Genomic DNA, 27,210 nt, shown 5'->3' on the forward strand with positions numbered 1-27,210 from the left:
TGTGTAGGAAGAGAGACAAGGGGACCTATTTGCTGAGTCAGGATCTTTCCGAGATGATTTCAAGTTTATCTGTTGAATTAACCCCATTCATGATGGTCGCTTCAGGGTAGCTACGACACAGCCTTTCTAGACACACCATCTTAACCAAACAGACTTGCTATGTGGTGGGCTTTGCAACATGAGCACAGGGCAGGAAGGAGCCTCATGTGTCCTTCAGTTTACACTGGAGACCTCCACTTTCTGCCCATGCAGCCCGGCTCCAAGGAAACTCCCTTAGTGGGAGGAAACTCCCAATGGTGGTGGAGTGCATCAATTTCTAACTCAGGGACACATCTCAGCTCCTTCACTTATTGCCTGTACAACCTCAGACTGAGGGGTTTTGCTTTTCTCTTCGGTGAAATGGCGTGTGTGTTAGCCGCTCAGTCGTGTCCAACTCTCTGCGACCCCGTGGACTATAGCCTTCCAGGCTTTTCTGTCCGTGGGATTCTCCAAGCAAGAGTACTGGGATGGGTTGCCATTCCCCTCTCCAGGGGATCTTCCTGACCCAGGGATCGAACCCAGGTCTCCTCCATTGCAGGCGGATTCTTTACCATCTGAGCCACCAGGTAGCGATACTTACCTCGTAGATTTTTGTAAAGATGAAATGGAATAAGGCCTATAAAGTGCTCAGCACCACTCCAGGCACCCAGGAAGAGCAAGGGCTAGCTCCTATCAGTATTATGGTGCCATCTTGAGCTGTGACTGTGAGGGCTGGCCTCAGGGAACTTGGCAACCCACATGGAACAATATCAATACACTGCCAATGTGTAAAACAAGGGCTCTGAAGAGCAGCCCCTGCCCCTCCCACGCCCCTGCCCAAGCCCCCAGGCCCCTCCTGGCACAACTCTGTTCTTCCCCAGGGGGACTCCGGTGGGCCACTGAACTGCCAGGCAGATAACGGCCAGTGGCAGTTGCACGGCATAGTCAGCTTCGGGTCCTCCCTCGGCTGCAACTACTACCGCAAGCCCTCTGTCTTCACACGGGTCTCCAACTACAATGACTGGATCAATTCGGTAAGAACTGGACAAGCCGTGAGACCCACGGGCCCTGCCCTCCCCTGGCCCAGTGAGGGCCATGCCCACCTAAGTTCTAAGAATCCCCTCCCTCCTCCTGAAAGCTAGAAAGTGCAGACTTGAGCGACCTCCACAGGGTTCCCCATGGGCCTTCACAGTTTCTGTGTAAGTTGAGTGAAAAGGCATGTAGAGGAGAGCTTTGTCCAAAGAGGTTGAAAATAAAGGTTTCCTCCAGCATTAAGAGCAGTTTTCCTAGGATTCATGGAGTATTTTACTTCTCTTTATCTATGTGTAAGCCCAGACCCTACTGCCCAATGCTACATTTATCTGCAAAGCCCAAAACCCAATCATTTGAGTCCCCCACAGCCTTAATTGTTCGAAACTAGTCCTTCTAAAGGGGTTCCCCATAATTTTAGCAATTAAAGAGCAGTGTTAAACCTTAATGACCCCAATTAAGTGATACATCAGAGTTAGTTACCTCCACTGTAACTTTACATTTAATTTTATGTAGAACCTCTGATGTAAAATATCATTGCAATTTTCTTAGATAATTACAGGAGAGGTAAGAGATTTTCAGAGGCAAAAAGACTTCTTGAATTCAGGAAAAGAGAACCAAACCATTTTTTAAAAAAGCTGAATCACATGTTCTGGGGTTACATGTGTGCTGTGCTGTGCTGAGCTTAGTCACTCAGTTGTGTCTGACTCTTTGCGACGCCATGGACTGTAGCCCACCAGGCTCCTCTGTCCATGGGGATTCTCCAGGCAAAAATACTGGAGTGGGTTGCCATGCCCTCCTCCAGGGGATCTTCCCAACCCAGGGATCGAACACAGGTCTCCTGCATTGCAGGTGGATTCTTTACATCTGAGCCACCAGGGAAGCCTTGGTTATATATTCAAAAAGCCATATCTGTGTTAATGGGGAAAGATCTACTATAGGTTATTTTATAGCCCAAAGTAACAAGACTAATATATGTTATTTTATTAGCTGGTAGATAAAATTTTTCTAAATGTAAGCAATGCTTGTTTATAGTGGTAGAATTTTTCATTAAAATCAAACAAGTTTAAAACGTAATAAAAAATAAACCAAAGGGTCCCCCAGATATTCTGTAGGGTGGCCAATCATCTCGGTTCGCCCTGGACTGGGAGGTTTCCTGGGTGCAGGACTTTGTGTTTCAGACCAAGACAGTCTGGGTAAATGGAGCTGAGTTGGTCCCACTACAACTGTGACTGTGTCCCCAAAGAGCTTGATCCTGTGAGCTCAAAATCAGTTCCTCACAAACTTCCAAACCAGCTCAATTCCTATTTTTTTTTAAAACAATGGATAAACATTCGTTTATAATGAAAACCAAAAAAAAATTGTATTTAAAAAAAAAAAACAAGCACCAATCTTGGGAGCTGCCATGGATATAATCAAGAGTAGGTGGAAACAGCCAGAACATGGAGAGATGTCACAAGAAGGGCAGGCCTGGGGGGTACCTGGGGGAGGGATTAAGGTGTCGTGCCTGATGATGGATGTTTGGGCGAGGTGGGAAGAGGAGGACACTGTGCTGATTGGGGGCACTTTTCTTTTTTTCCCTTTTTTGTTTGCGCTGGGTCTTCCTTGCTGTGCACAGGCTTCCTCTAGTTGCAGTGAGCCGGGGCTGCTCTCCAGTTGTGATGTGAGAGCTTCTCATTGCAATGGCTTCTCTTGTTGCAGAGCATGGGCTTCCGTAGTTGCAGCACATGGGGGTAGCTGCCTCTCGCATGTGAAATCTTCCTGGACCAGGGATCGAACCCACGTCCCCTTCCATTGGCAGGGGAACACTTTTTTACCCACCCCCCCAGCATTGCCACCACCTCAGTTTGCTCTTCTGTAAAACGGGACTTGAACTAGATTAAGACTCACTCACTCTTTTAGGAGCCAGAACAAGTGGGAGTTGTAGTGTCAGAGCTCTCAAAGAAGGGAAAGTTGGCATCTGATTTCATTATTTTAAGTTGAATTTACAGAGAGCTGTTTAATTAAACCAAACCAACGCTCCATTATAAAATCAAATATGACACCACAGCTGTGAGCATGCGGTCCCAGGAGGAAGACAGCACTGTCAAATGGGCACTGTCAAAACAAGCAGGTGGCTGTCTCCGAGTTTTCCCATTAATTCTTGCCGGCTCCTTGCTCATTTGTCTGTCTGTTGGCGTTTCTTTTGCCAACAAGTGGTTATAGGCACCAGAGGTTCCAGAAAAGTTTGTTAGAGAAAAGATAAAATCAAGAAGAGAGTGGCCATTAATTTACAAGGTTTTTTTCAGTCAACTGGGGAAAAGCTATGATCTCATCCTGGCAGAGGAAAACCCGAGTCTGACTTTGGAGGTACCACCAGCATTTCAAAGGAGCCTGGCCCAGGACGGATTAGATGGGAGGATAAGTAGGGTGTTTCACAGCCAAATCCAAGGATGCTCTCCAGCCCCAGCTGCTGTGTGAGTCACCAGGCAGCTGGCCCTGGCAGCACCTTGGGGGCCCCAAGCAGGGACTGGGAGCAACTGTCCCGTCTTCTGGTCCCAATATCAGCTGTTCCCAGCCACAGACACACGCACAACAGAGCAGGCCTCAGCTGAAAGCCTGATGTCAGAGGGAATCAACAGGGACAACAAGGCTTGCGAGGCAGCTGGGCAGGGGTCCTGCGTTCCTGCAGGGTAGGCACATGTGCCCGTGACAGGTTCCAGGAGCAGCAGAGCCAAGCTGCCAGCTGTCCTCTGGGGGAGGCCACCCCAGCAACTGCAGAGGGGCCCGTGGAACCTTGCAGTGGTCCCAGCCCAGGGGCACACTGTGTGCAGCCTGGAGTTCTAAACCCAGACAGGTGACAAACTAAGGTCAGGAGCTACCAAGTTGACAGGAGACAGGTGGCCGGGGGCGTTCATCCTTTCAACAGATATTAAATGAATCATCGGTATTCACCAGCTTTATAATACAGACTCTTGGTAAAAAATATGAAAAGAAAATAGGAGTGTATCAAATCAAGAAGTAGACACCCCTCACTTGCATGACACCTGCAATCCCAGCATCCAGAGATAATCATAACCAACACTTGGTGTGTGGTCTTGATTTATTTAGGTTCATCTATAAAACATTTATATATGTACATATAAACACACTGTCTTCTAACCAAAAATAGGATTTTACTTCTCATACTGTTCTGCAACTTGGTATTTTCACTTAACACCATATCACACTATACATGAGCCCATATATATCTATTCATTCTAAGTAAGATTCCATAGTATGAATATAATGAATGAAGATTTCATCTCTTTCCTATTTTCCCCTCTCACATGGCGGCAATGAACATCCTTGGACATACATCCTTGCACTGGTCAGAGTCTCTACGTTACACAGATCCTGCAGCATCAAAGGATCATGGAGTTGGCACATTAGAATGTTTAATAGATGTCAAATAGCTTCTGAAAACGGGTTACAGCCCCTTCCACAGTGCACAACAGTGCCTGGCAAACAGCAGCAATTGTTAACAATTTCCGGTCTCTTAAATCTTTTGAGAAACAAATCACATGTACAGATATGCCCATAAGTTCCCAGCCCCACTCCACCTCCACCCTGAAGCCCAAACTGAAATGCTTGGCTAAGACTCCTTTTTTACAGGAAATCCATTTAAAGCTGTGATGACATCTTTTCTCCCAAGCGTCATTAGAGCTCCTCGGGAGAGCTGCTTCAACTCCGGCTGCCCGATTCACACAGGCAGCGCAGGGTCGGGAGGGAGAAAGCTGCGAATCGGCACACAAGGCTCTGCTCTGCTGAGTTAATCTGATTATTTCCTTGTGTGTCCTGCAGGTGATTGAAAATAACTAACCACCAGAAGTCCCTGGGACTGTTTCAGACTTGGAAAGGTCACAGGAGAAAAATAACAATAAAGTGACAACTACTTGAATCACATCTTGGTGAGAGTCTTATTAGCAAACCGTACTCATGTCTAGGGCCCTGAAAGCAAGAAACAGGCTCGGGGTCTTTAAGCTGAGCTTACAGGCTCAGCAAGTGGGTGGGGGACGAGGGGGACGAGGGTCCTGAAGCCAGGAAGACACAGGCTGGACTCAAGAAGGCCCAAGTCTGGCCATGTCTCTCCACTGGTTAATTGTGTTCCGTGGACAAGTGGAGGTTAAGTACCTCCCCCAACACACAGCTCCCACCCCAGTCACTTCTTGGGATGGGGTAGGGGGTTCAAAAGAAGTAAGAGCTGGGAAAATATTTCCCAAAAAGCCACAGTCTCCTTTATATAAGAAACAATAAAAAGTTAGAGCAAAATAAGGGGGAAATGGGTGAAAGAGAGTCCATATTCAACTTTTTTTTTTTTTAAAGAACACTGCAATATAGAAAAATGATAATTTTTAAAATTTCACTTAGGATTTACAGATTCTAGCTCTTCAGATTCTGGTAGCCTTAAACTGATCTAAGAGAGATGCTGGTTTGTTTGTAGCCAAAATTTCCTGTAGATCAGTGGTTCCCCAGTAGGGGTCTATGAGGAAGATTTGGCAATATCTGAAGACACGTTTCGTTGTCCAGACTCAAGAGAGGTGGGTGGAGGCCAGGCTGCTCAACATTCCACAGTGCACAGGATGGCCCCACAACAAAGGATTCTCTGGCCCCAATGTCAGCTGTGCCGAAGCTGAGAAGCCCTGATGTAGAGAAAACACAGGGGTCACAGGCCACAGCCACTAGCCATGAATGGGTCACGGGCAAAAAGCCCCATGGTGTCCATGGCGTTCTGTTCCTCCTCCTCCATCGCTGGTCATTTGGCTCCAACTTGGAAGCTACTAGGACTGTCTGCCGCCCATGGGGAAAGAGCAGACCCTCTACAGGCTACAGAACCCTCCAATGGATGTCAGCCACAGTTGTAGGAAAGTCCAGGCCTTAGCCACAGCCAGAGCTGGAGCAGGAAGGTTTCAGGGTGAACGGTAAGGTAGGGTGAGGGGTCCTGATCTCATTATGTTTTAAAGAAAAGTTTTTTCCGGAGGAAATTAAAACAGCCAGGGATCTGTTTGTAAATTCCTTTCACTGAAACAGCATTAGCGACCTGTGAAAACACAACCACAGGGAGGCCTGTGAGTTCTCTCCACCGAAGGAAGAATTCCAAAGCAGGGCTGCGGGGAATGCGCACCGAGTCAGAACTTTAAAAACAACTCTAGGGACTTCCCTGGTGGTCCAGGAGTTAAGACTTCACCTTCCACTGCAGGGGATGCACGTTCGATCCCTGGTCAGGGAGCTAGGATCCCACATGGCCAAAAAACCAAAACAGAAAACAGAAGCAATGTTGTAACAAATTCAATAAATACTTTAAATATGGTCCACATCAAAAAAATCTTTAAAAAATAAAATAAAACAAAAAAATGGTTCTGGCTGCAGCCTTCTTGAGTGTGTGTATACGTACGTGTATGTGTATACGTGTGCTGGGCAGGGGGTGGAGATAAGGGAACAAGCATCTCAGTTATAAGTTTAGAAAAGTCAAAATTCATCATAAAAATAACAAAATAATGCCATTTGCAGCAATATGGATAGACTTAGAGATTGTCATACTGAGTGAAGTCAAACAAAGACAAATACCATAAGTGAAGTTGCTCAGTCGTGTCTGACTCTTTGTGACCCTGAGGACAACAGCCTACCAGGCTCCTCAGTCCATGGAAATTTTCCAGGCAAGAGTACCCGAGTGGGTTGCCATTTCCTTCTCCAGGGGATCTTCCCGACCCAGGGATTGAACCCAGGTCTCCCACATTGCAGGCAGACGCTTTACCGTCTGAGCCACCAGGGAAGCCCATATACACATTACTATACATAAAACAGATGACCAATAATTGCCTACTGTATAGCACAGGGGACTCTACTTAATACTCCGTGATGGCCTATGTGGAAAAAGAATCTAAAGAAGAGTGGATAAATGTACGTATAACTGATTCACTTTGCCGTTCACTTGAAATTATTAATAACACAACATTGTAAATCAACTATACTCCAATAAAAGTTTTCTAAAAAGAAAATTCAAAATTCAAAAATTCACAATATTCAAGTCAGATTAAAAGGTCTACATGAAGAAAAGTTGAGAGAAGAGACGGGGCCCAGGAGTCGAACACATTGCTTAGCCCTGATGGGCCCCCAACTGCCTGTGAGACTTTCTCCTCCACGGCCATGGCTCATGGCACCCCGGGAGTCCTGCCAGGGATGGCCCTGCACCTGCTTTTCTCCTCTCCTCTGCTCAGCAAAGCTCAGAGCCAGAGCCTCCCCAGGAGGAAGGAGTGGTCGGAGACCTCACAGCCCCTTCTCATGGCACAAAAAACCTGAGCAGAGCAGGAGGGGACCCCACATGTTCTGAGCCCCTTGGAGGAACAGCCACTCTGAGTGGGGCATTGTCCAGCCATGCTTCGCTCTTCTCACCGGGGCCTCCCAAGTCAGGAGATACTAAAGGGATTCCTGATTCTTGAGGGTCAAGAGTGAAGACTACACAGAGGGGCAGAGGGTACAGCCCTGCAACCTGCCATCAGGGGCTGTGCTCGGGTACTGGGCCATCCCACACTGGCAATGAGGACTGGCTCCATCAGTGGGGAGTGTGGGAGGTGTCAGCCTGGCACCTCAGAGGCCAGGGAAGGCTGTCTTTGGCATAACGAGCAAATGTCACTGCAGGCAGCATTGCTGTTGGTTGTTTTAGTCACTTAGTCGCGTCTGACTCTTCTCAACCCCATGGACTGCAGCTTGCCAGGCTCCTCTGTCCATGGGATTTTCCAGGCAAGAATACTGGAGTGGTTTGCCATGCCCTCCTCCAGGGGATGTTCCTGATCCAGGGATCGAATCCACATCTCCTGCATTGGCAGGTGGATTCTTTAGCACTGAGCTACAAGGGAAGCCCCACTACAGGCAGTAACTTCGTGCACTTACAGAAGCAAAAGCATCAACCCTCAGGGCAAGCCTTTGGCTTGCAGAAGAAATCTGTGGCTTGGGCTTGGGGTCCTGCTCACTCCCACCCTGGGGAGGACACACTGGCCCTCCAGCAGCCTCACCCTGAGGAGGAGGGTCTGAAGGTCCTCACAGTGAGCCCACTGCTCAAAAATGCTGTCCAGGGTCTCGATGTACCAGGAGCCGCTCTTGGGATCTCTCCAGGAGACAAAGCCTGTGGAAGGAGAAAGGCTGAGCTTCACTGGGGAGCCACCCTCCCCATGTAGGTGGGCCCACCCCTAGACTTTGACTGATGTCCATAGCCCTCCAGAGCCTGTATCTCTGGGCTCTGCGTGATCTTATTTCATCCTCGCCACTACCCTGTGACTTTGGTTAGGGTTCTTGTTTTCCCAACAAGGCAATCTAGGCTTGGAGAAGTCAGGTGAGTCTTCCAAGGGATAAGAAAGAAGGAAATAAACATTTGTCACACCTGCTGTGTGCCAGGCACTGGGCTCAGCAGTGGGCCAGCCACCTTGTTAAAATCACCATGATGATCCCCAAGGTAGTTAATATTCCCATTTTAAAGATGAGAAGACTGAGGCAGGGCCAGGACAAGGGTGAGGAGACCGAGGCACACCGAAACAAGGGTGCTTGCCTCCTTCCATTGTGTGTTCTAGGCACCTTGACTGCCTCGCCCTGAGCTGAAGCTCAAGAGGTGAAGTAACTTACTCAGGGTCACAGAGGCAACAAAGCGGCAGAACCAAGACTCACACCCAGGTCTCTCCTTCACAGCACTGCTGCCTCCAGGGCAGATGAGGGGACTTGCCGGCCAGAAGGACGAGGTCTCTGGATCCGCTCACCTGGGAAGGTGGAGTAGGACACCAAGATGTCGCTGGGCGTGGGCAGACTAGACACGGCATCTGGCTCGTCAATGGAACGTGGGCCTTCCTGGAATGGGGTAGCATCCATCTCAGGGTCGCTACTGGGGGTCTTATCTTCAGGGGAAGTGGAGGCCACCTCAAACCCATGGTCCTTCTGCTCTGCAGGAAGCGGAAACAGACACAAGTTGTCAGTGAGACACTCAGACCAGAGCTCCCACTGCTCTGTGCCACCAGCCCTGAGAGGCCTGATTTCCTCTGGAGCCAGGGGCCTAGTGCCGGGCCAGCATGAGCAGGAAGCCTAAACAGGAGCTTTACTTTTACTAAAACAAAATTTCTACATGTTCATTCAATAAAGTCGGGGCAGCGGGGAGCAAGAATGCAGACATTTTAAAAACAGCAAAAGAAACCAGTTAGAAGATATACACGCCAAGGAACTAGAAACAGGTGTTCAAACAAGAACTTATGTAGCAACATTCATCATATTATTCACAGCACACAAAAGGTAGAAACCACTCACGTGTCCAGGGACGGATGAATGGAGGTATAAACATCCAATAGAATATTACAAGCTTAAAAAGGGATGAAATATGCATCATAATACAATGTGGATGGGCCTCCAGAGTGGGCTAAGTGAAAGAAGCCAAATATCAAGGGCCACATAATATCCTATTTATATGAAGTATCCAGAAGAGGCAAATCCAGAGAGAAGAAAGCAGATTAGTTATTGTTAGGAGGGGGAATGGAGTGACTGCTACCGGGTATGGAGTTTCTTCGGGAGGAAGATGAAATGTTCTAGAATTAGATGGTGATGATGTTCCCACAACATCTTGACTGTACTGACAACCACTGAATTGAACAATTTTAATCAGTTAAAATGGCTGATTTTATTTTATGTCATTAAAGATCAAGTCACAGGCTTCCCTGCTGGCTCAGTGGTAAAGAATCAGTTTGCCAATGCAGGAGACACAGGTTCAATCCCCGGTCTGGGAAGATCCCACATGCAACTGAGCCCATGCACCACAACTATTGAGCCTGTGCTCTGGAACCCAGGATAACTACTTCATAACTACTGAAGTCCAGACACCCTAGAGCCCAGCTCTGCAACAAGAGAGGCCACCTCTATCAGAAGCCCATGCACCGCAACTAGAGAATGGCCCCCCGCTCACTGCAACTGGAGAAAGCCTGTGTGCAGCTACGAAGACCCAGCACAGGCAAAAATTAACAAATAAAAACTCAAGTCACAACAGGGAGTTCCCTGGAGGTCCGGTGGTTGAGTTACCACACTTTTATTGCAGGGGCAAGGGTTCGATCCCTGATTGGAGAACTAAGATCCCACAAGCTACACCACCAAAACAAGAGAAAGAAGGCCCCTAAAAAGAGCTTCAGTAAAGACAGGCAGAGGGTGGAGTGGCCCAGAGGCTTCTGGAGCAGGCAGCTGTGATCCAGTCTCCCTTGCAAGAAGGGAGAATAGTCCTGCAAGGAGAAACGGCACCTGTCAGGCAGGTAGGTCCCAGGGCAGGAGAGCGGGAGGATTTGTGTGGCTGGATCCATGGTGGGTAACAGCAAGGAACGAGGGAGGTCACGGTTCACGGGACAGAGATAGGACAGATGGCTCTGGAAACCCTACAATAACCCCAATGTCGAGTGACCTCTCACCTGAAGCTCAGAAACTTGGTGATCTGTCTGTGATCTCACGGCTAATATGCAGGGGACCAGGACTCCAGCCTACATTCTTCTGGCTCTCAACTACCCTGCTGCTTCCCATGGGGGCCCCCCAAGCCTGCACAGGGGGCTTCTTAGATCTGTGAAAACTGGACTGCTATCCCAGGTCACTGCTTTCAGTTGTCTTCTTGACCAAGATTCTGGAATCCACCCTGGGTTCCGGGAAAGACTTGAAGTGGCATGGGGAAGGGCACCTGGGATGGAAGGGTGGGGCTGTGGCTGGGTCCGCCCAGGGCAGCAGGGTGCAGTGGGGGAGGGGGCACTTCAGTGAGGGGGATGCCACAGGAAGGGCTGAAGGCGATGGGGCGGGCAGAGGGGCGGCCTCTGAAAATGGAGCAGAGACAACGGGCTCCAGGAGGGGAGGATGGGGACAGAGGAAGAAGGGGTCCAGACAGGGGATACCGGCTGTGTCTCGATTCACGCATCATCCTCCTACAAATCTGAGGGGGAAGACCTCACCTACGGGTTATGCAGGTAAGGCACTGCTTTCTTCTTAAGGAGCCTCACTGATTCAAAACTCCTGCGAGGAAGCCTGACTTCCCATGAGAATAGACACAGTGGGACGAGGAGCCATTCCCTCAGGACATAAAATCCACAACCACTGTCGTCCATAATTCTTCCTTTCTGGCCTCTCAACATGACCTCCAAAGTTCTGGAGGGGTCACCCCCAAATCTCAGGCCCCTCTGCTCTGGCCAAGTTCATCACACGGCTTACTCACTGACATTTCACACCAGAGTTACTGACTCTGAGTTGCGTTCTTCCACCTTGGTGCCCACGCTCTCTCTTAATGAAGGGGCAGATGACATTTAGAAGATTTTTAAACTGTTTTAAATTGCAACAACAGCGAATCTTAAAATAGCAACACGAGTCACCAAAACCCAGGGCAGACCAGTTCAGAGACATGTAACAGCAGGGCACCTCACCAGACACTGGCAGAGATCCGCAGCCTTTGGGTATTTCTGGTCTCAGCTGATGGTGGCGCCCTCACGTGGCAACAGCGTTAAATACATGATCCCGCGACATTAACACAGGGGGCGAAGCAGGGACCCGAATTTCAAAGGTGGCACCTTAACACTGCTTTCCAGCTCTGGAGTTCTCCTGTTCTCAGTTAGTTGTTTGGTTTAGTTTTTATTGGTGGGAGTCTACATTACTTCAGATTTTGCTCACAGATATTTTTATATGGTTTTATTTCTAAGTCAAACAATTAGAAGGCACAAAAGATGTAAGCATACTGTGGGCTTTGTGTCAGGCAGGGGCCTAGCTGTAGGGCAGGTGGGACTACCCTGCCCTCAGAGGGCTGACCAAGGGATGAGGCCATCTCAATACTAGGTGAAAGTGCTAAGACGAGGGGCTACAGGAGAACAAGGGCCAGAGAACCCTGACTCTGTGCAAGGAAGGGGATATTCAAGGAAGACTTCCTGAAAGCAGTGACAATAAATTGTAACCAAAAGGATGGATGGTTAAGAGTTGGCCAGGAGATAAGGCAGAGGGATGGCACATAGGAAGGCTGAGGAGTAAGCCAGAGGACCTTGAGCAGTGCTGGGGTGGGCACTGGGGGAGGCAAAGAGGTCAGGGCCAGTTCACCTGGAGATGACCTCATGTCCCAAGGACACACAATGTTCTTCTCTTCCCTCTTTTATTTTATAAGAAAACCAGGTAATGGTGAAGTAGGGCTCAGGTTTAAAATCAGACATATAGCAAAGCTACAAACAATCTAAATAATCCTTAAAAATTACTGACTCCCTAATACCTAAGCCTTTGAGAATTCCAACAGTTAATCCAGCAGTGGCTTCCCTTTCTCTGTAACAGTGGGAGGGGGGCAGGTTGATGGAGGTCAGGAGAATGACAGGAGGTAAGGAAAATGAAAGAAGTTTCCTCTTTCCTCTGTGTTGTTTGTTTTCACCAAGTCTGAGGTTGAAGTGGCCACAGTTGAACGATGCATCATGAGATGCAAACCTCTAAAAGTTAGACAGGGTTCAGGCTACTCCAACTAGATGGAGGTGCCACTTTCGGACAGCAGTGACCATGTTTGGGAGCCCCTGGATGCCTGGATCGACCTCTACTTTCCCACTAGCCTCATCAGCAGCGATGCTGAGGACTGGCTTACCTCCACCACAGGCCTGGATGAAGAAGAGCTTGGGCTTCCCTCCCAAGCTGGGGCAGCCAGTACCATTGAAAGTGTTCACAATTCTCTCGACGGACACAGGACATCCGTCTGTGCCATAAACAGCCCCTGGGAACTGGAGGTGGCTGGCCTAGAAGACCAAGAACTCTGGTGACAAACCCAACAAGTTACCGTAGGAATCCAATGGCCTGTTTGTGCAGAGGCTTTGTGGGGACCAAGCATTTAGAAGGTTCCACCAGGGGCACAAGGCTGAGTGAAACACAGCAGGTTGGTCCTGGGCAGCCTCAATTCCAAGGGTCTCAAACTCACATGCCTATAAGCATCAGATAGCCTAACTCAAGAACACTGGCCAGCCTCCTCTAGACTGGTTGTTCTCAAAGTGTGGTCCCTGGACCAGCAGCATCAGCATCACCTGAAAACTTACAAGACATGCAAATTCCCACCCAGACTTCCCAAATCAGAAACCTGGGTAGTGGGGACCAGAAATCTAGCCCTTCAGGTACCTCTGTTACAGCTAAACTGAGAATGACTACGCTAGAACAATTCCTCTTAAACTTTGTGTTTACAAGGGTCTTGTTAAGGTACAGGCTCTGAATGAGAACCTACATTCTCCTGAGCTGCCAGGCGATGCCCATGCTGCCGTCCAGAGGCCACACTGTGAATGAAAGGACCAAAGGGGTGGCCCCAGCCCAGCCACAGGCCAGAGTTTTGCTCTTTGAGGATAAGGGCCTGATGGGTCAGACCTTTGTGGTTTTTCAGGACAAGCTGAAAATCATGACTTCCGTGCTACAGTCGCCAGTTTTGAAAACACTGTACAATCCACTGGGGTTGTTACCTCTGCTCTGTCCAGCCCCTCAACTGAAAAGATGAGGAAACTGAGGCCCAGAAAGGGGGAGAGTCTTGGCCACCATGACCCAGCACATTAGTGGTCAAGGCCAGAGTGGGTCCCAGTGTCCCAACTCATAGCCAGCACCAAAGGGCCCAGAACAACATCCAGCAGGACCAAGACAGGAGCTGGGAGCTCTTGTAAGCTGTGCCCGGCTCAGAACAAAATCCAGCTTACCTCTTCCTGCCTCTCCCAGATGGTTTCTCCCAGGGTCGCAGCCCTTCCACCCAGGAGGAACACCCAACTCCTCAGAGGGCCAAGTGGCTTCTGAGAAAACAGCAGGAGGTGGACAGGGCCCTGTGGCTCTCCCCACAAAGGCCAGGGGGTCTCGGACACAGGAAGGGACGAGGTTCCTGCAGGGCCTCTCGGGGCAGCCTTCCTGGGCGCCTGCTAGAGAAGCTGAGGCCACCAACCTGACAGCCGTGAGAGAGGATGACCACCACACAGCAGTCCAGAGCGCCGTGGTCCCGCCGCGCCAGTTGAGTCAAAGCCTGGACCATTTGCTACAAGAGAGGGCCGGGGGTGAGCCCGACCACTGATGGATCAGGTCCTCATCCTCGGCCAGTCCCCTGCTCCCAGGGCCAGTGGTGAAGTAAGGACAGTCACAGTGATCTCAGGAGAAGATAGGGAAAGAGATGCTGGGCTGGGCACTCTTTATCTCCTCCTGCAATGTCCCTGGTGGCTCAGACAGTAAAGAATCTCCCTGCAATACAGGAGACCTGGATTCGATTTCTGGGTCAGGAAGACCCTGGAGGAGGAAATGGCAACCCACTCCAGTATTCTTGCCTGGAGAATTCCATGGGCAGAGGAGCCTGGTGGGCTACAGTCCATGGAGTCGCAAAGAGTCAGACATGACTGAGCGACTAACACTTACCTAACCCAACCGCAGGACATGAGCATGGGTCTTGATTTATAGATAGAGAAGCTCAGGCTCGGGAGTCACGCGGGGAGTGGGGGAGTCAGTCCTCAACCCGGGTCTCCGAGTCTGCAGCTCTCGCTGGTAACCACTTAGCCACACTGCCTCGTGCGGTCCTACAGACTGAAGGGCTCGTCTTGGGGAGTAGCTGGCTTTCAGGGGCCCTCTTTAGGACACTACCCCATGAGCCCCCGTTTCCGTCCATGCATAGGGCCCGTACCTTGGCCGTCAGGTCACATTTCACCTCCACCGCAAACTGCAGCAGGTGGAAGCGTCGCTGCATCCTCTCACAGTCGATGTTGGAGCCCGTGCGGGTCATGAGTCCCGACTCGCGGCAGAAGTTCACGTTGTTGATGATCAGGCAGTGGCCGCAGGGGTCTGCGTTCAGGACATAGGCCTGCCCAAGCAGAGGGACCAGCATAAACCGGGGTCTCGCTGCACTCCTCGGGAGAGAAGGCGACCCCCTGGGTCTCACCATGGGGAGGGCAGTCTGGAGAGATGGGACAGAGCCCGCAGTCTGCCTCCCTCTGAAGCGGGTGTCTGGCATCCACACCACACACACGCAGCTGTGTGACACATGATCAGCTAAACCTGGGACAGAAGATTAGCTCCCCTCAGAGTACTCAGGATGGAACCGCTAGCTGAGAAATCCAGCTCCCCTAGACACTGACCCCCAAAGGACCAACAGGTCGCCCAGTCCTGGAGAGTACTGACAATCGCGTGATCAGCTCTGCTGACAGACTCCTGCCCAAGTCACCCTTGGAGAGTCTGAGGCCACTTCCTCTCAAGGTTCAATGTTTCTCTAGTAATTCTCTCTCACAGCAGCCTGGGTTTTTTTTGCTGTTCCTGGTGGCTCAGAGGTTAAAGCGTCTGCCTGCAATGAGGGAGACCTGGGTTCCATCCCTGGGTAGGGAAGATCCCCTGGAGAAGGAAATGGCAACCCACTCCAGTATTCTTGCCTGAAGAATCCCATGGACGGAGGAGCCTGGTGGACTACAGTCCACAGGGTCACAAAGATTCGGACACGACTGAGAGGCTTCACTCACTCACACTCACAATATTTACGCTTATATATTTCTTTGTGTGACTAGTCTCCACTAGGCTGATGGCTCCACGAGGGCTAGAAACTTGAGTGGTTGGTTCCCAGGTGTCCCAGTGCAAAGTCCAGGCTGACACAGGGAAGTCACACAATAAATACTGTGACTGAGACAGGGAGTGACTTGGTCCAGGATAGGTGCCCCAGCCGATTCTCATACTGACTCTTCCTTAGATCTAACCCAACTTCACAGATGAGGAAAGAGCAGGGTGAGACAATCTGCTTCAGGAGAGCTGTACCAGGGTCAGGGTGCTATAGGGGGCTCAGGACTCAGCTGGGCTGAGCTCCTGGGGCTCCTGACACAGCTGCAGGAAGGACCTGGGAAGCAGAGAGCGGAAGAGCCGAAAGCCAACACAATCGGCCCCAAATGACAGGAAGACTCACCAGATCGGCATTTCCCTTGGCTCTGTCCTGAGGACCTGGAGAGAGAAAGAGGGAAAACGTGAATGTCAGGGCCCAACAGGGAAGGGACAAGGGACCCTGTGAGGACACCTCCCACAGAAACGCAGAAACGCAGAAGAGCAGGAACGCGGGAACTCCCGGGGACTGCTGGTGAGGTCAAGTGGCACAGCCACCTCGGGGAACTATTTAGAAGTTTCCAGGGGTTTCCCTGGTGGTACAGTGGCTAAGGATCCACTTGCCAACGCAGGGGACCCAGGGTTGATCCCTGGGATGCACCACAATGACTGACGACTGTGCACCTAGAGCCCGTGCTCCGCAACAAGAGAAGCCCCTGCGAGGAGAAGCCCGTGCGCCACAAGAGCAGCCCCTGCTCGCCTCGACTAGAGAAAGGCCACGCACAGCAATGAAGACCCAGCACAGCCAAAAACAAATAAATCGTTTTTTAAGACTTTTTTTTTTTTTTTAAAAAAAAGAAGTTTCCAATAAGGTTGAACACACACCTACTCTCTGACCAGCAACTCTACTCCCAGGTACAGATCCAAGAGAAATGACCACAGTGAGCCCCAAACAACTTGGCCATGAATGATCATCAAAGCCTTATTCATACTCCCCGAACTAGAAACAACCCAAACATCCATCAGCAAGTGGATGGGTAAGCCAACTGTGACACAAGTATACAAAGGGACACGACAGAGCTTAAAAAGGAAGGAGGTACATGCAACGCCATGGATACCTGCAAAAACACCACTCCGAGTTTTCAGACAGCCAGCAGAGTGCACACGGTGTGACTCCATTTACGTGAAATTCTAGAGCAGAGAGACAGGGAAGCTCCAGCTCTGCTCCCTCTCTGTGGGATCCAAGGAGGCCAGCACACAGTAAACTGAAAGTGAAAGTCGCTCAGTCATGTCCGACTCTTTGCAACCCCATGGTCTATACAGTCCATGGAATTCCAGCACATACCAACTAGCTGAAGGTCCTCACCAAATAGCTGAATAATGAATAAAGGAGTAAAGATGTTATTTTCCTTTCCGTATCAAAAGAGTTTTCATTTCAATTAGCAAGAAGTCAACTGACCACCAGCCTACAAGGTTATGGGACTTTTTCTTTTTTAAATAAATAGACATGGACCATCACCCAGTCATGCCAGAGACTATACTCATGATCCAACCATGGTGCCATGCATCGCTCAGAGCGGGCCTGGACAGCTATTCTTTTGCCAGTTTAAAAGTCATGCCATATATGCATTTACATTCCATCTTTTAAATTAGAAACGGTTTTACCTAGCCTGAAGACTCCCATTAGACCACAGACTTATTCTTAAACAACTGCTCATTTCCAAAATTCCACTGCACTCCCAAAATACCATTATCTACTACTGAAAATACCATTTTCAGTATTAGAAAATGCCAATACTATGGAACATTACAAATGTCAATACTACAAATACCAATACTACTGAATATACCATTATCTACTACATATCCAGACGTGAGAACTGGACCATAAAGCAGGCTGAGCACTGAAGAACTGATGCTTTTGAATTGTGGTGCTGGAAAAGACCCTTGAGAGTTCCTTGGACTGCAAGGAGATCAAACCACTCAATCCTAAAGGAAATCAACTCTGAATATTCATTGGAAGGACTCATGCTGAAGCTGAAGCTCCAATACTCTGGCCACCTGATGCTAAGAGCCAACTCAATGGAAAAGACCCTGATGCTGGGAAAGATTGAGGGCAAAAGGAGAGGAGGCAGAAGAGGATGAAATTAGATACTGACTCAATGGACATGAACCTGAGCAAACTTGGGGAGATAGTGAAGGACGGGGGAGCCTGGTGTGCTGCAGTCCATGGGGTCACAAAGAGTCAGACATGACTTAGCAACTGAACAACAGCAGCAAGTACTGCTGAAGAATGTGTTTATTTCCTGAACTGGCAGTAATGATCCACAAAGTGAGAGAGTAACACCATCAAAACGGCAGAATAAGAGTTTTCTACCACCTTCATTCTCCCAAAGAACACTGATTTTTGACAATCACCCACAGATAAGAATGCCTTTGTGGAAGTCCAAGAGTCTAGCAGAGAAGCTGCAGTATACCGTTGGTACAAAATTCTAATTACATAGGACACATTGAAGAATAAAGACTAGAGGAGACTGCTCCTTCTTCAAATTCAAAGACAGCAACACAAGACTTTGAGGAATATGAAAAATTAAGGAAACAAGATACCACCAAAAACACACAATGGAAATCTATGATTTGCCCAATAAAGAATTCAAAATTGTTGTTTTAAGGAAGCTAAGTGAGCTATAAGAAAACATAGAAAGACAATATATATACCCAGAAGTGGAACTGCTGGATCATACAGTATTACTATTTTTTTTCAAGTATTAGGGCTTCCCAGGTGGCTCAGATGGTAAAGAATCCACCTACAATGCGGGAGACCTGGGTTCAGTCCCTGGTTTGGGAAGATCCCTAAAGAAGGGAATGGTTACCCACTCTGGTATTCTGGCCTGGAAAATTCCACGGACTGTATGGTCAATGGGGTCACAAAGAGTTGGACACGACTGAGCGACTTTCACTTTCACTTTCATACCTGAAAGGTGCTGAGCAAGTAAATCTTAAATGTTCTTACCACATATACAAAAAAAAGTGTTAATTATGTGAGTTGATGGATATGCTAACTAGCCTTAGTGTGGTCATTTTTCCATAATACATCCAAGTATCGAATCATCACCTTAAACTTACACAGTGTGTTATACATCAATTATATCTCAATGAAGATGGAGAAGTTTTTTCAATTTTTACCTAAAAAAAAAAATCTACAAAGCAAAGTGATTGCTCTTGAGAGGTCCACAGGCCACAGCAACACATAGAGGGAGTAACCTGATAAAGGCACCAGAAGAAAGAGGTAGGGGGGAGTTCCCCAGTGGTTGACAAGAGTTCATTCCAGGAAGATCCCACATTCCTCGGGGCAACTAAGCCCATGTGCCAAAACTACTGAACCTCGAACCCTAGGGCCCAAGCCCCACAACAAGAGAGGTCACTGCAATAAGAAGAGTAGCCCTCACTTGCTGCAACTAGAGAAAGCCCCGAGTGCAGCAAGACCCAGCACAGCCAAATAAATAATTTTTAAAAAAAGAAAGAAAAGAGGTAAGGAAGGCTCCAGGCAGCAGTCACTGCACTAACAAAGGCAGGGAGGGTTCTAGTCCCACACGGAGGATAAAGCAGTCAGATATAACATGCATGAAACCCACTTCTCCCAAAATGACAGCTTCCAAGGGGACAAGAAGCACGTATGGGCACGTGTGTGTGCGAAAGAATCAGTCGGCCTGAGCATCACTGAGCACATGCCCATGGCTCCCGCAGAGAGAAAAGGCGGGAGACACAGCCCCTCTGCTGCCTAAGGGAAGAAAGGGTAGATGTCCTAGTGCTGGGCCTAGGCAACACAAATCACACACGGACACTTCCCTGGTCGTCCAGTGGCTGAGACTCCAAACTCCCAATGCAAGGGGCCTAGGTTCGATCCCTGGTTGGGGAACTTGATCCCACGTGATGCAACTAAAGATCCCACATGCCACACTCAGTAAAGTTAACCTTTACTACTAATATTATTATTAGCATCCATACCATGGCAATGGCCAACTGGGCAACCATGAAATAGAAAGTGCTAGGTCTCCACATGCTGCCATGGAAACAAAGCCCTAAGAAAAAACCACATGCGCATCAACAAGAGAATGGTTAAATAAACTGTGGATGATTCAGAATAAGAACTACCTCGCAATGAAACAGAATTAACTTCTGATACACACAACAGCATGAGTGAATTTCACAAATATAATGATGGCAAGAGAAGCCAGACTCAAAGAGTACACAGGATTTCATTTTCACTGAAGTTCAAGGACAAGCAAAAGGGATCTGAGGCAAGAGAGATCAAAATAGTGATTCCTTTGGAAGAGGGAAGAATGGGAATAGACTGGCAAGAAGTACAAGAGAGTCTTAAAGGACACCAGAATGCTCTATATGGTAATAATCTGGAGTGTGGTTATCTGTGTGTTGCTGTTTGGTCGCTAAGTCATGTCCAGCTTTTTGCAGTCTCATGGACTGTAACCCACCAGGCTTCTCCATCCATGGGATCTCCCAGGCAAGAACACTGGAGTTGCCATTCCCTTCTCTAGGGGATCTTCCCCATGCAGGGATCAAATCCACACCTCCTGCAGTGGCAGCTGGATTTTTTACCACTGAGCCACCAGGGAAGCCCAATTGGGCAACCATCCAGCTGCAGTCTTTGGATTTATGTATTTTACTGGATGTAGATTTGTGACCACAGGCAATTATTTCACCTCCCTGAGTCTTGGGTTCCTTATCAACAAGAATGGGTCTAATGATGCCCTGCCTTGCAGGGTTGTTGTGAGGAGAGGAGGTAAGGGTGCGTACAGCGCCCACTTGAGACAGACTCTAATAGACGCCTCCTTCATGCCCCCAAGCCTGCGCTATTCCACTTGACTCACCTGGACCCAAAGGCAAATCACAAACACTAGATCGATCTGGAAACACTGATCAAAACCCATGACATGAAAACCAGACTTCAACACATGCTTTTCAGAGGAGGGGCTCTCCTGAACCCCTACCGGAATATTCCACCCATCCCCTATGAGTACACAGAAAGACAACACCAAAATTAGCTATACCACTGGTCACTTGTCAATGACCGCTTGGTACACCCACCCACCACTCCCTCTTGGTACTCACAGACATCAGTGAATCCTCCAGAACCAATGCCCCCTGGCCTGGGTACCTCTGGTCTGAGAACCTCAGGCCTGAGCTTGGCTGGCCAGAGCTCCTCCGGCCCCAGCACCACTGGAGCAAGTTTTCCTTGGCTCGGCTTTGATGGGTCCTGCTTCATCACTCTCAGCTCCTCTGGTTTGAGGCCCTCTGGTCCGAGCACCACCGGCTTGAGATCCAGGGGTCTGATGGCCTCCACATCCTGTTTTGCTGCTTGTCTGCTGGTCTTCAATAATGAAGCCAGAGTGTCCTGGCCTGTGTCCTCCAAGCAGGAGATGAACAAAGGAAGGGCCTGACTCCCTCGAGTCTCTAGATCTAGGATCAGCTGCCTGGCCTGATCACGCCGAGATCCTGAGCCTGCCCTCTGTTTGGAAAGAAAGACATGTCACTATTATCCACACACTTTGCTGTGATTCTCATCCTGACTCCCCAGTTCCCATCTACCTAAGTCTAAACAATCAGGCACATGGGCAAAAATTGAGCCTGAGGTTACTCTGAGCATAGGCCACCTGCCAGTCTTCATTTATCTATTCAGTCTCTATGTCGGGGATGTCTACTGTGTGCCCAGAATGGGCCAAGTGCTGAAAATGCAGGAGAGAACAGTCTGTCTTCATGGAGTGACTTCTAGTGGAGGATATAAACAGGAGTTTCCCTGGTTGTCCAGTGGTTAGGAGTCTGCCTGCCAATGCAGAGGACACAGGTTCAATCCCTGGTCCAGGAACTAAGATCCCACATGCCACGGGGCAACTGAGCCCGTATGCCACAGTTACTGACGCCCACATGCCCTAGAGCCTGTGCTACACCACAAGAGAAGCCACTGCAATGAGAAGCCCATGCACCACAACTGGAGAGTAGCCCCCACTTGCCACAACTAGAAAAAGTCCATGCATAACAACAAGAAGCCCATGAACTGCAGGGAGAGGTCTCAGCCCATGAGACCCAGTGCAGCCAAAAACAAAAACTGAAAAATAATGGGGAAAGAAAAAAAAAAGACAGTGACACAGCAAAGACAGAAATGCCAGAAGGAAAACCACATGGGGCTGGAAGGGCACAGGTGCACTCAACCCAGACTTGGGAAATCAGGGAAGCCTCCAGGAGGGGCTAGCTTGCTTGAGCCCCCCGAACACCAAGAAAGGAACAGTGAATTCAGAGAAATGGAGATGAAGTTGGGTGGGAGAGAGATCTTTGCACAGTCATGCCAAGAAAGCTGTGAAAGCTACGTTAAGAGAGAAGTGACAGTGTCCGATCTGCCTTTTAAAAAACTCATCCTGGGGGCAAAGTGGACAATGGCAGGGATGGCCACAGCCACGGTAGGTGGTGGCAAAGACTTGCAGCTGGAATGGAGAAAAGTCAGAGGACAGACAAAAGAAATGAGGGGAAATCCACAGACTTGGGCATTGATTGGGTGGACTGTGAAGTTGCAGGAGTGGTCGAGGTTGACAAGTGTCGGGATGGTGAGATCAGAGGAGATGGAGCAGGAGGAAGATGCTGGTTATCTGCTGGTTCTCTTTGGAGGCCCATCTCTGGGCAAGTTCCACAGGGATAAGATACCATCCTGTTCGCAAATATCCTACAGCAGTGTGATCCAAGAGAATTTTTCATGACAATGGAAATCTTTATCTGAGCTGTCCAAAATGGCAGCCATTAGTCACATGTAGCTACTGAGCACTTGGGTCATGTGACTAAGGAACTGCCTTTTCTGGGTTCAATTTTAATTACTTCATATTTACATTTAAATAGCCACATGTGACTAATGGACACTACACTGAATAGCACGTGCTTCAGTCAAGTCCAGCTCTTTGCAACGCTATGAACTATAGCCTGCCATGAGATTTTTCAGGCAAGACTACTGGAGTGGGTTGCCATTTCCTTCTCCAGGCGGTCTTCTTGATCCAGGGATTGAACCTGTGTCTCTTATGTCTCCTGCACTGGCAGGTCATTTCTTTACCACTGGCACCACCTGGGAAGCTCCTTGAATAGCACATATTTGTACTATCACTGAGATGATTAATTTTCACTAGCGAAAGTTGGCTACATGCCTACTTTTCTACAAGTAAGTCATGGGGTTTTGATCTCTCTCAATGTTTACAAACACTCACAGACATGTGTTAAATACATCATTTCATTTAGTCCTCCTCAACAACCTTGTAAAGAGGTTAAATTACAATTACCCCCACCTTAAGGATGAAGGAAACTGAGTCTAAGAAAGTGGCTGCAACTTGCTAACATGTAATATGTCACAGAGCCAGGATGACAGCCCAGATCCACGTGGTTCTGCCATACTAGGAGTGGAAAAATGGTGGCCCATTATTCCTAACACATTCTTTAAAAATTCTGAATTTGTTGCTAACATTTATTTTTAATTTCATATTGGAGTATATTTGATAATAATGTCTTAGTTTCAGGTATACAACAAAGTGATTCAGTTATACAAGTATCTATTCTTTTTCATATACCAGACCACCTTACCTGCCTTGTGAGAAACCTGTAGGCAACAGTTAGAACCAGACATACAATAACGGAACTGGTTCAAAATTGGGAAAGGAGTACATCAAGGTTTATATGGTCACCCTGCTTATTTAAATTCTATGCAGAGTACATCATGTGAAATGCCAGGCTGGATGGAGCACAGGCTGGAATCAAGAGTGCCAGGAGAAATTTCAACAACTTCAAATATGTAGATGATACCACTCTAATGGCAGAAAGTGAAGAGGACTAAAGAGCCTCTTGATGAAGGTGAAAGAGAAGAGTGAAAAAGCTGGCTTAAAACTCAACATTCAAAAAGCTAAGATCATTGCATCCAGTTCCATCACTTCATGGCAAACAGATGGGGAAAAAATAGAAACAGTGGCAGATTTTATTTTCTTGGATTCCAAAATCACTATGGACAGTGACTGCAGCCATGAAATTAAAAGATGCTTGCTCCTTGGAAAAAAAAACTATGACAAACCTAAATAGCATATTAAAAAGCAGAGGTCTATATAGTCAAAGCTATGGTTTTTCCAGTAGTCATGTATGGATGTGAGAGTTGGACCACAAAGAAGGCTGAGTGCCAAAGAATTGATGCTTTCAAACTGTGTTGCTGGAGAAGACTCTTGAGAGTCCCTTGGACTGCAAGGAGATCAAACCAGTCAATCCTAAAGGAAATCAACCATGAATATTCATTGGAAGGACTGATGGGGAAGCTGAAACTCCAATACTGTGACCACCTGATGCAAAGAGCCAGCTCATTGGAAAAGATCCTGATGCTGGGAAAGATTGAAGGCAGGAGGAGAAGGGAGTGACAGAGGATGAGATGGTTGGATGGCATCACTGACTCAATGGACATGAGTTTGAACAAACTCCAGGAGATAGCGAAAGACAGGGAAGCCTGGGGTGCTGTAGTCCATGGGTCCACAAAGAGTCAGATACAACTTAGCAACTGAACAACAATTCTTTTTCAAATTGGTTTTCCCTTTGGATTATCACAGATTATTGAGCAGAGTTCCCTGTGCTATTTTTGCTAACATGTAAAATCAGGAAACAGGAATTCTCTGGTGATCCAGTGGTTAAGATTCCTCACTTTCACTGAAAGGGCCTGGGTTCAACCCCTGGTCAGGGAACTAAGATCCTGCAAGCCTCAGGGCGTGGCCAAAAAAAACAAAATACTTTCCCACTTGAAATGGCAACCCACTCCAGTATTCTTACCTAGTGAATCCCATGGACAGAGGAGCCTGGGCTACAGTCCATGGGGTTGCAAAGGGACAGACATGACTGAGTGACTGACACTTTCACTTTTCTCAATATAAAAGATCCGGCAACGCTGGGCCAGCATTCTTGTATAACCATACTCAGCTGGAGTCGGAGGGCAGGGCAGAGGCTGCCCATTCTAGTGTCCACCTATTGTGCCTCCAAGGATATTCAAGTTTATCACTCCTGTGAATGTTCCTGGTAGCAAGCATACGGCCTCAAATTATTTCCACTCCTTAGTACACAGCAGATGCTCGTAAGACTACTCTTAATATTATACATTGGTGACTTCCCATATGATATTTGTCCTATTAAAGACTTCCTCAGTGGTCAGGCCAACTTCCTGGATGATGCAGAAACTGGCCTGCAAGCAGCCTACAGGGTGCTATGCAAGAGCCTCTAGGAAGTCACACATTCCCACTGTATCTCCTGGTAAGAAATATATCCTGTTCCTTCCTGACCTCACAGGCCTGTGATGAGGGTCAAATAAGACGAAGATATGACAGTGCTTTTAATGAGAACCTCAGGGACTTTCCTGGTGGTCCAGTGGTTAGGGATCCACCTGCCAATGCTGGGGACATGGGTTTGATTCCTGGTCTGGGAGGATCCCACATGCTGCAGGGCAACTGGACCCACGCTCTGCAACTACAGAGCCAGCAGTCTAGAGCCCTTGAGCTGCAACTAGAGAAGCCACTGAAATGAGAAGCCTACCCACTGCAACTAGAGAGTAGGCCCACTTGCCACAACTAGAGAGAGCCTGTGCATAGTAACAAAGACCCAGAACAGCCAAAAATAAATGCTTTTAAAGAGAACCTCAAATGTTTGCTTTTATTATTCTCTTCACTATCTGCAGTAGGCCCCTCATCTCCAAATCCCTTAAAAGACACATAACACAAGAGGGGCTGGCCAAGGAGGACAGGGCAAAGACAGGAACCATCTGATGTGTCCTCATTCTGTGCCTGAAGCTTTTCTGTTTCACAACCCTTATCTCTTTTAGCCCTCAGGGCAGTATGATGTTTTTCCCGTTTCACAGCATGGGAAACTGAGGACAAAGAGGATACAGTGCCTCTAGGCAGTCAGACCTCCCTAGTGGGTGCTCTGAACCTCCACCCTCGTGCATGCTCAGGAGCTCAGTCATGTCTAACTCTTTGGGAACCCCATGGATTGTAGCCCACCAGGCTCCTAGTCCATGTGATTTCCCAGGCAAGAATACTGGGGTGGGTTGCCACTTCCTTCTCTAGGGTCTCTTCCCCACCCCGGGATCAAATCCATGTCTCCTACCTTGCAGGTGGATTCTTTACCACTGAGCCACCTGAGAAGCCAGAACCTCCACCCCAGAGGAGGAAAAAGCAGGTATGCCTCTAGACAGGCACCCAGCACTGCAGCAGCTCACGGGTGTACTCTACTCGTCCAAGGCGTGTAATCGCTTTAGCAAACCCTCAAAAAGGTGTTTGGGGGTTGTTTGGTTCCTCTGGGAAATTTAGCAGGCTCGACGCCCTGGGGGGAAACGGGGTTCCCTCACGATGGTTCCCCAAAGGGAAGGGGTACTGTGTGGCACAGACCGAGGGGGACGCGCCGGGGGAAGGCGAGGGCGGGAGCCAGGCCATTAAGTCACGATGTGGCTTCAGCAACCCTCTCCGCGCGGCCTCGCAGTCCCCAACTGTGACCTGAAGTCTGCGCTGCGCGGGAAGCTGGGGACCGTACCTGAATGTCCTCGATCATGTCGGGAGTGAAGAGCTCGCGGCTCAGCAAGGCGTCCCAAAGCGAGGCAACCTGCAGCTCACCGACCAGCGGCACCCGGTACCGCCGCAAAAGCAGCCGGTCAGCCTCGTCCATGGCGGACAGACTGCAGGGACCCCCGTAGCCTCTTGTCCGCTTCCGGGCTTCGGCCGCCGCGCCCCGCCCTCTCCCCAGGACCTGCCCCCGCGTTGCGCCCCGCCCCCATTCACCCACGCCCCCGGGGTCCAACCGCCCCCAGGAAACACCTCCGCGTCACTGCACCGCTCCCAGGCACCGCCACCCCGCTACATCCAGGCTATTCAGCTTCGTCCCCGGAGCCCCACCACACCTCTAGAGCCTGAACCTCCCCAGGACACACCTCCGCGCCGTTGTCATGAGCTCCTAGCCAGGATTCTCTAGCACTTCGCTTTCTGGTGGCGCAGTGGTAAAGAAAACGCCTGCCAATGCAGGAGATCCAGGTTCCATCTCTAGACTGGGAAGATCCCCTGGAGAGGGAAACGGCAACACACTCCAGCATTCTTGCCTGAAAAAGTCCATGGACAGAGTCTGGTGGGCTACAGCCCATGGGGTCGCAAAGAGATAAAGAGGCACGCACTATTCATAAAGTCTCGGGGCGGGGTCGGGGGGTGGTCATATTTCTACTAAGAATGTCGTGCCTGGAGCCATGTCGCGTCTGTCCCGCTCCAGGGCGTCGTACCCCTCTAGCCCTGCCCCCTGTCCGCAGTGCAACTGATTATCCTTTAGCATGCCGGGATCTCCTTGTGTACTGTGGTTACTGTCCCAAACTTGTCCGATCCAACCAAGCCCACCGTACAGCATTCCATTCCCTTCCTCCCTCCCACCCTAGCACCTCCCACAAGGAAAAAAAAACGAGCAGAAATCTTGTCCTCTGAATTACCAGTTTGTACGGCTCATTTCCTCATTTTAAAAATTGCTCATACGTCAACTATATTTCAATATTTTAAAAAACCTTCTCACAGA

The 27,210-nt window shown here is 48.9% G+C and overlaps 2 protein-coding genes across 3 annotated transcripts in view; one reads left to right on the top strand and one right to left on the bottom strand.

The window, feature by feature from the left end:
- The window catches only part of LOC120879819 (chymotrypsin-like elastase family member 2A), a 17,743-nt gene extending 12,856 nt beyond the window's left edge, over nucleotides 1–4,887 (top strand). Inside the window, exons 7-8 of the mRNA XM_040262816.1 lie at nucleotides 900–1,052; nucleotides 4,870–4,887. Coding sequence (XP_040118750.1) covers nucleotides 900–1,052; nucleotides 4,870–4,887 — 171 coding nt within the window. The remainder of the gene's footprint in view (nucleotides 1–899; nucleotides 1,053–4,869) is intronic.
- Nucleotides 2,441–26,374, bottom strand: CASP9 (caspase 9). Of its 2 annotated transcripts, none has more exons than XM_040263993.1 (9): nucleotides 26,194–26,374; nucleotides 20,728–21,124; nucleotides 15,965–15,999; nucleotides 14,705–14,881; nucleotides 13,982–14,071; nucleotides 12,665–12,812; nucleotides 8,814–8,993; nucleotides 8,079–8,188; nucleotides 2,441–6,106 (listed from the first exon to the last, which is right to left on the bottom strand). In XM_040263993.1, the coding sequence occupies exons 1-9, from the start codon at nucleotides 26,323–26,325 to the stop codon at nucleotides 6,017–6,019; spliced, it is 1,359 nt and encodes a 452-aa protein (XP_040119927.1). In that variant the 5' UTR covers nucleotides 26,326–26,374; the 3' UTR covers nucleotides 2,441–6,016. The 2 variants fall into 2 exon arrangements, with proteins under 2 accessions (XP_040119927.1, XP_040119928.1); XM_040263994.1 differs by having other exon boundaries at nucleotides 14,729–14,881; nucleotides 26,194–26,357.
- Between the last annotated feature and the right edge of the window lie 836 nt (nucleotides 26,375–27,210).

The sequence above is a fragment of the Oryx dammah genome, unplaced genomic scaffold (genome assembly GCF_014754425.2).
Source record: "Oryx dammah isolate SB20612 unplaced genomic scaffold, SCBI_Odam_1.1 HiC_scaffold_21, whole genome shotgun sequence".
NCBI classification, from domain to species: Eukaryota; Metazoa; Chordata; class Mammalia; order Artiodactyla; family Bovidae; genus Oryx; species Oryx dammah.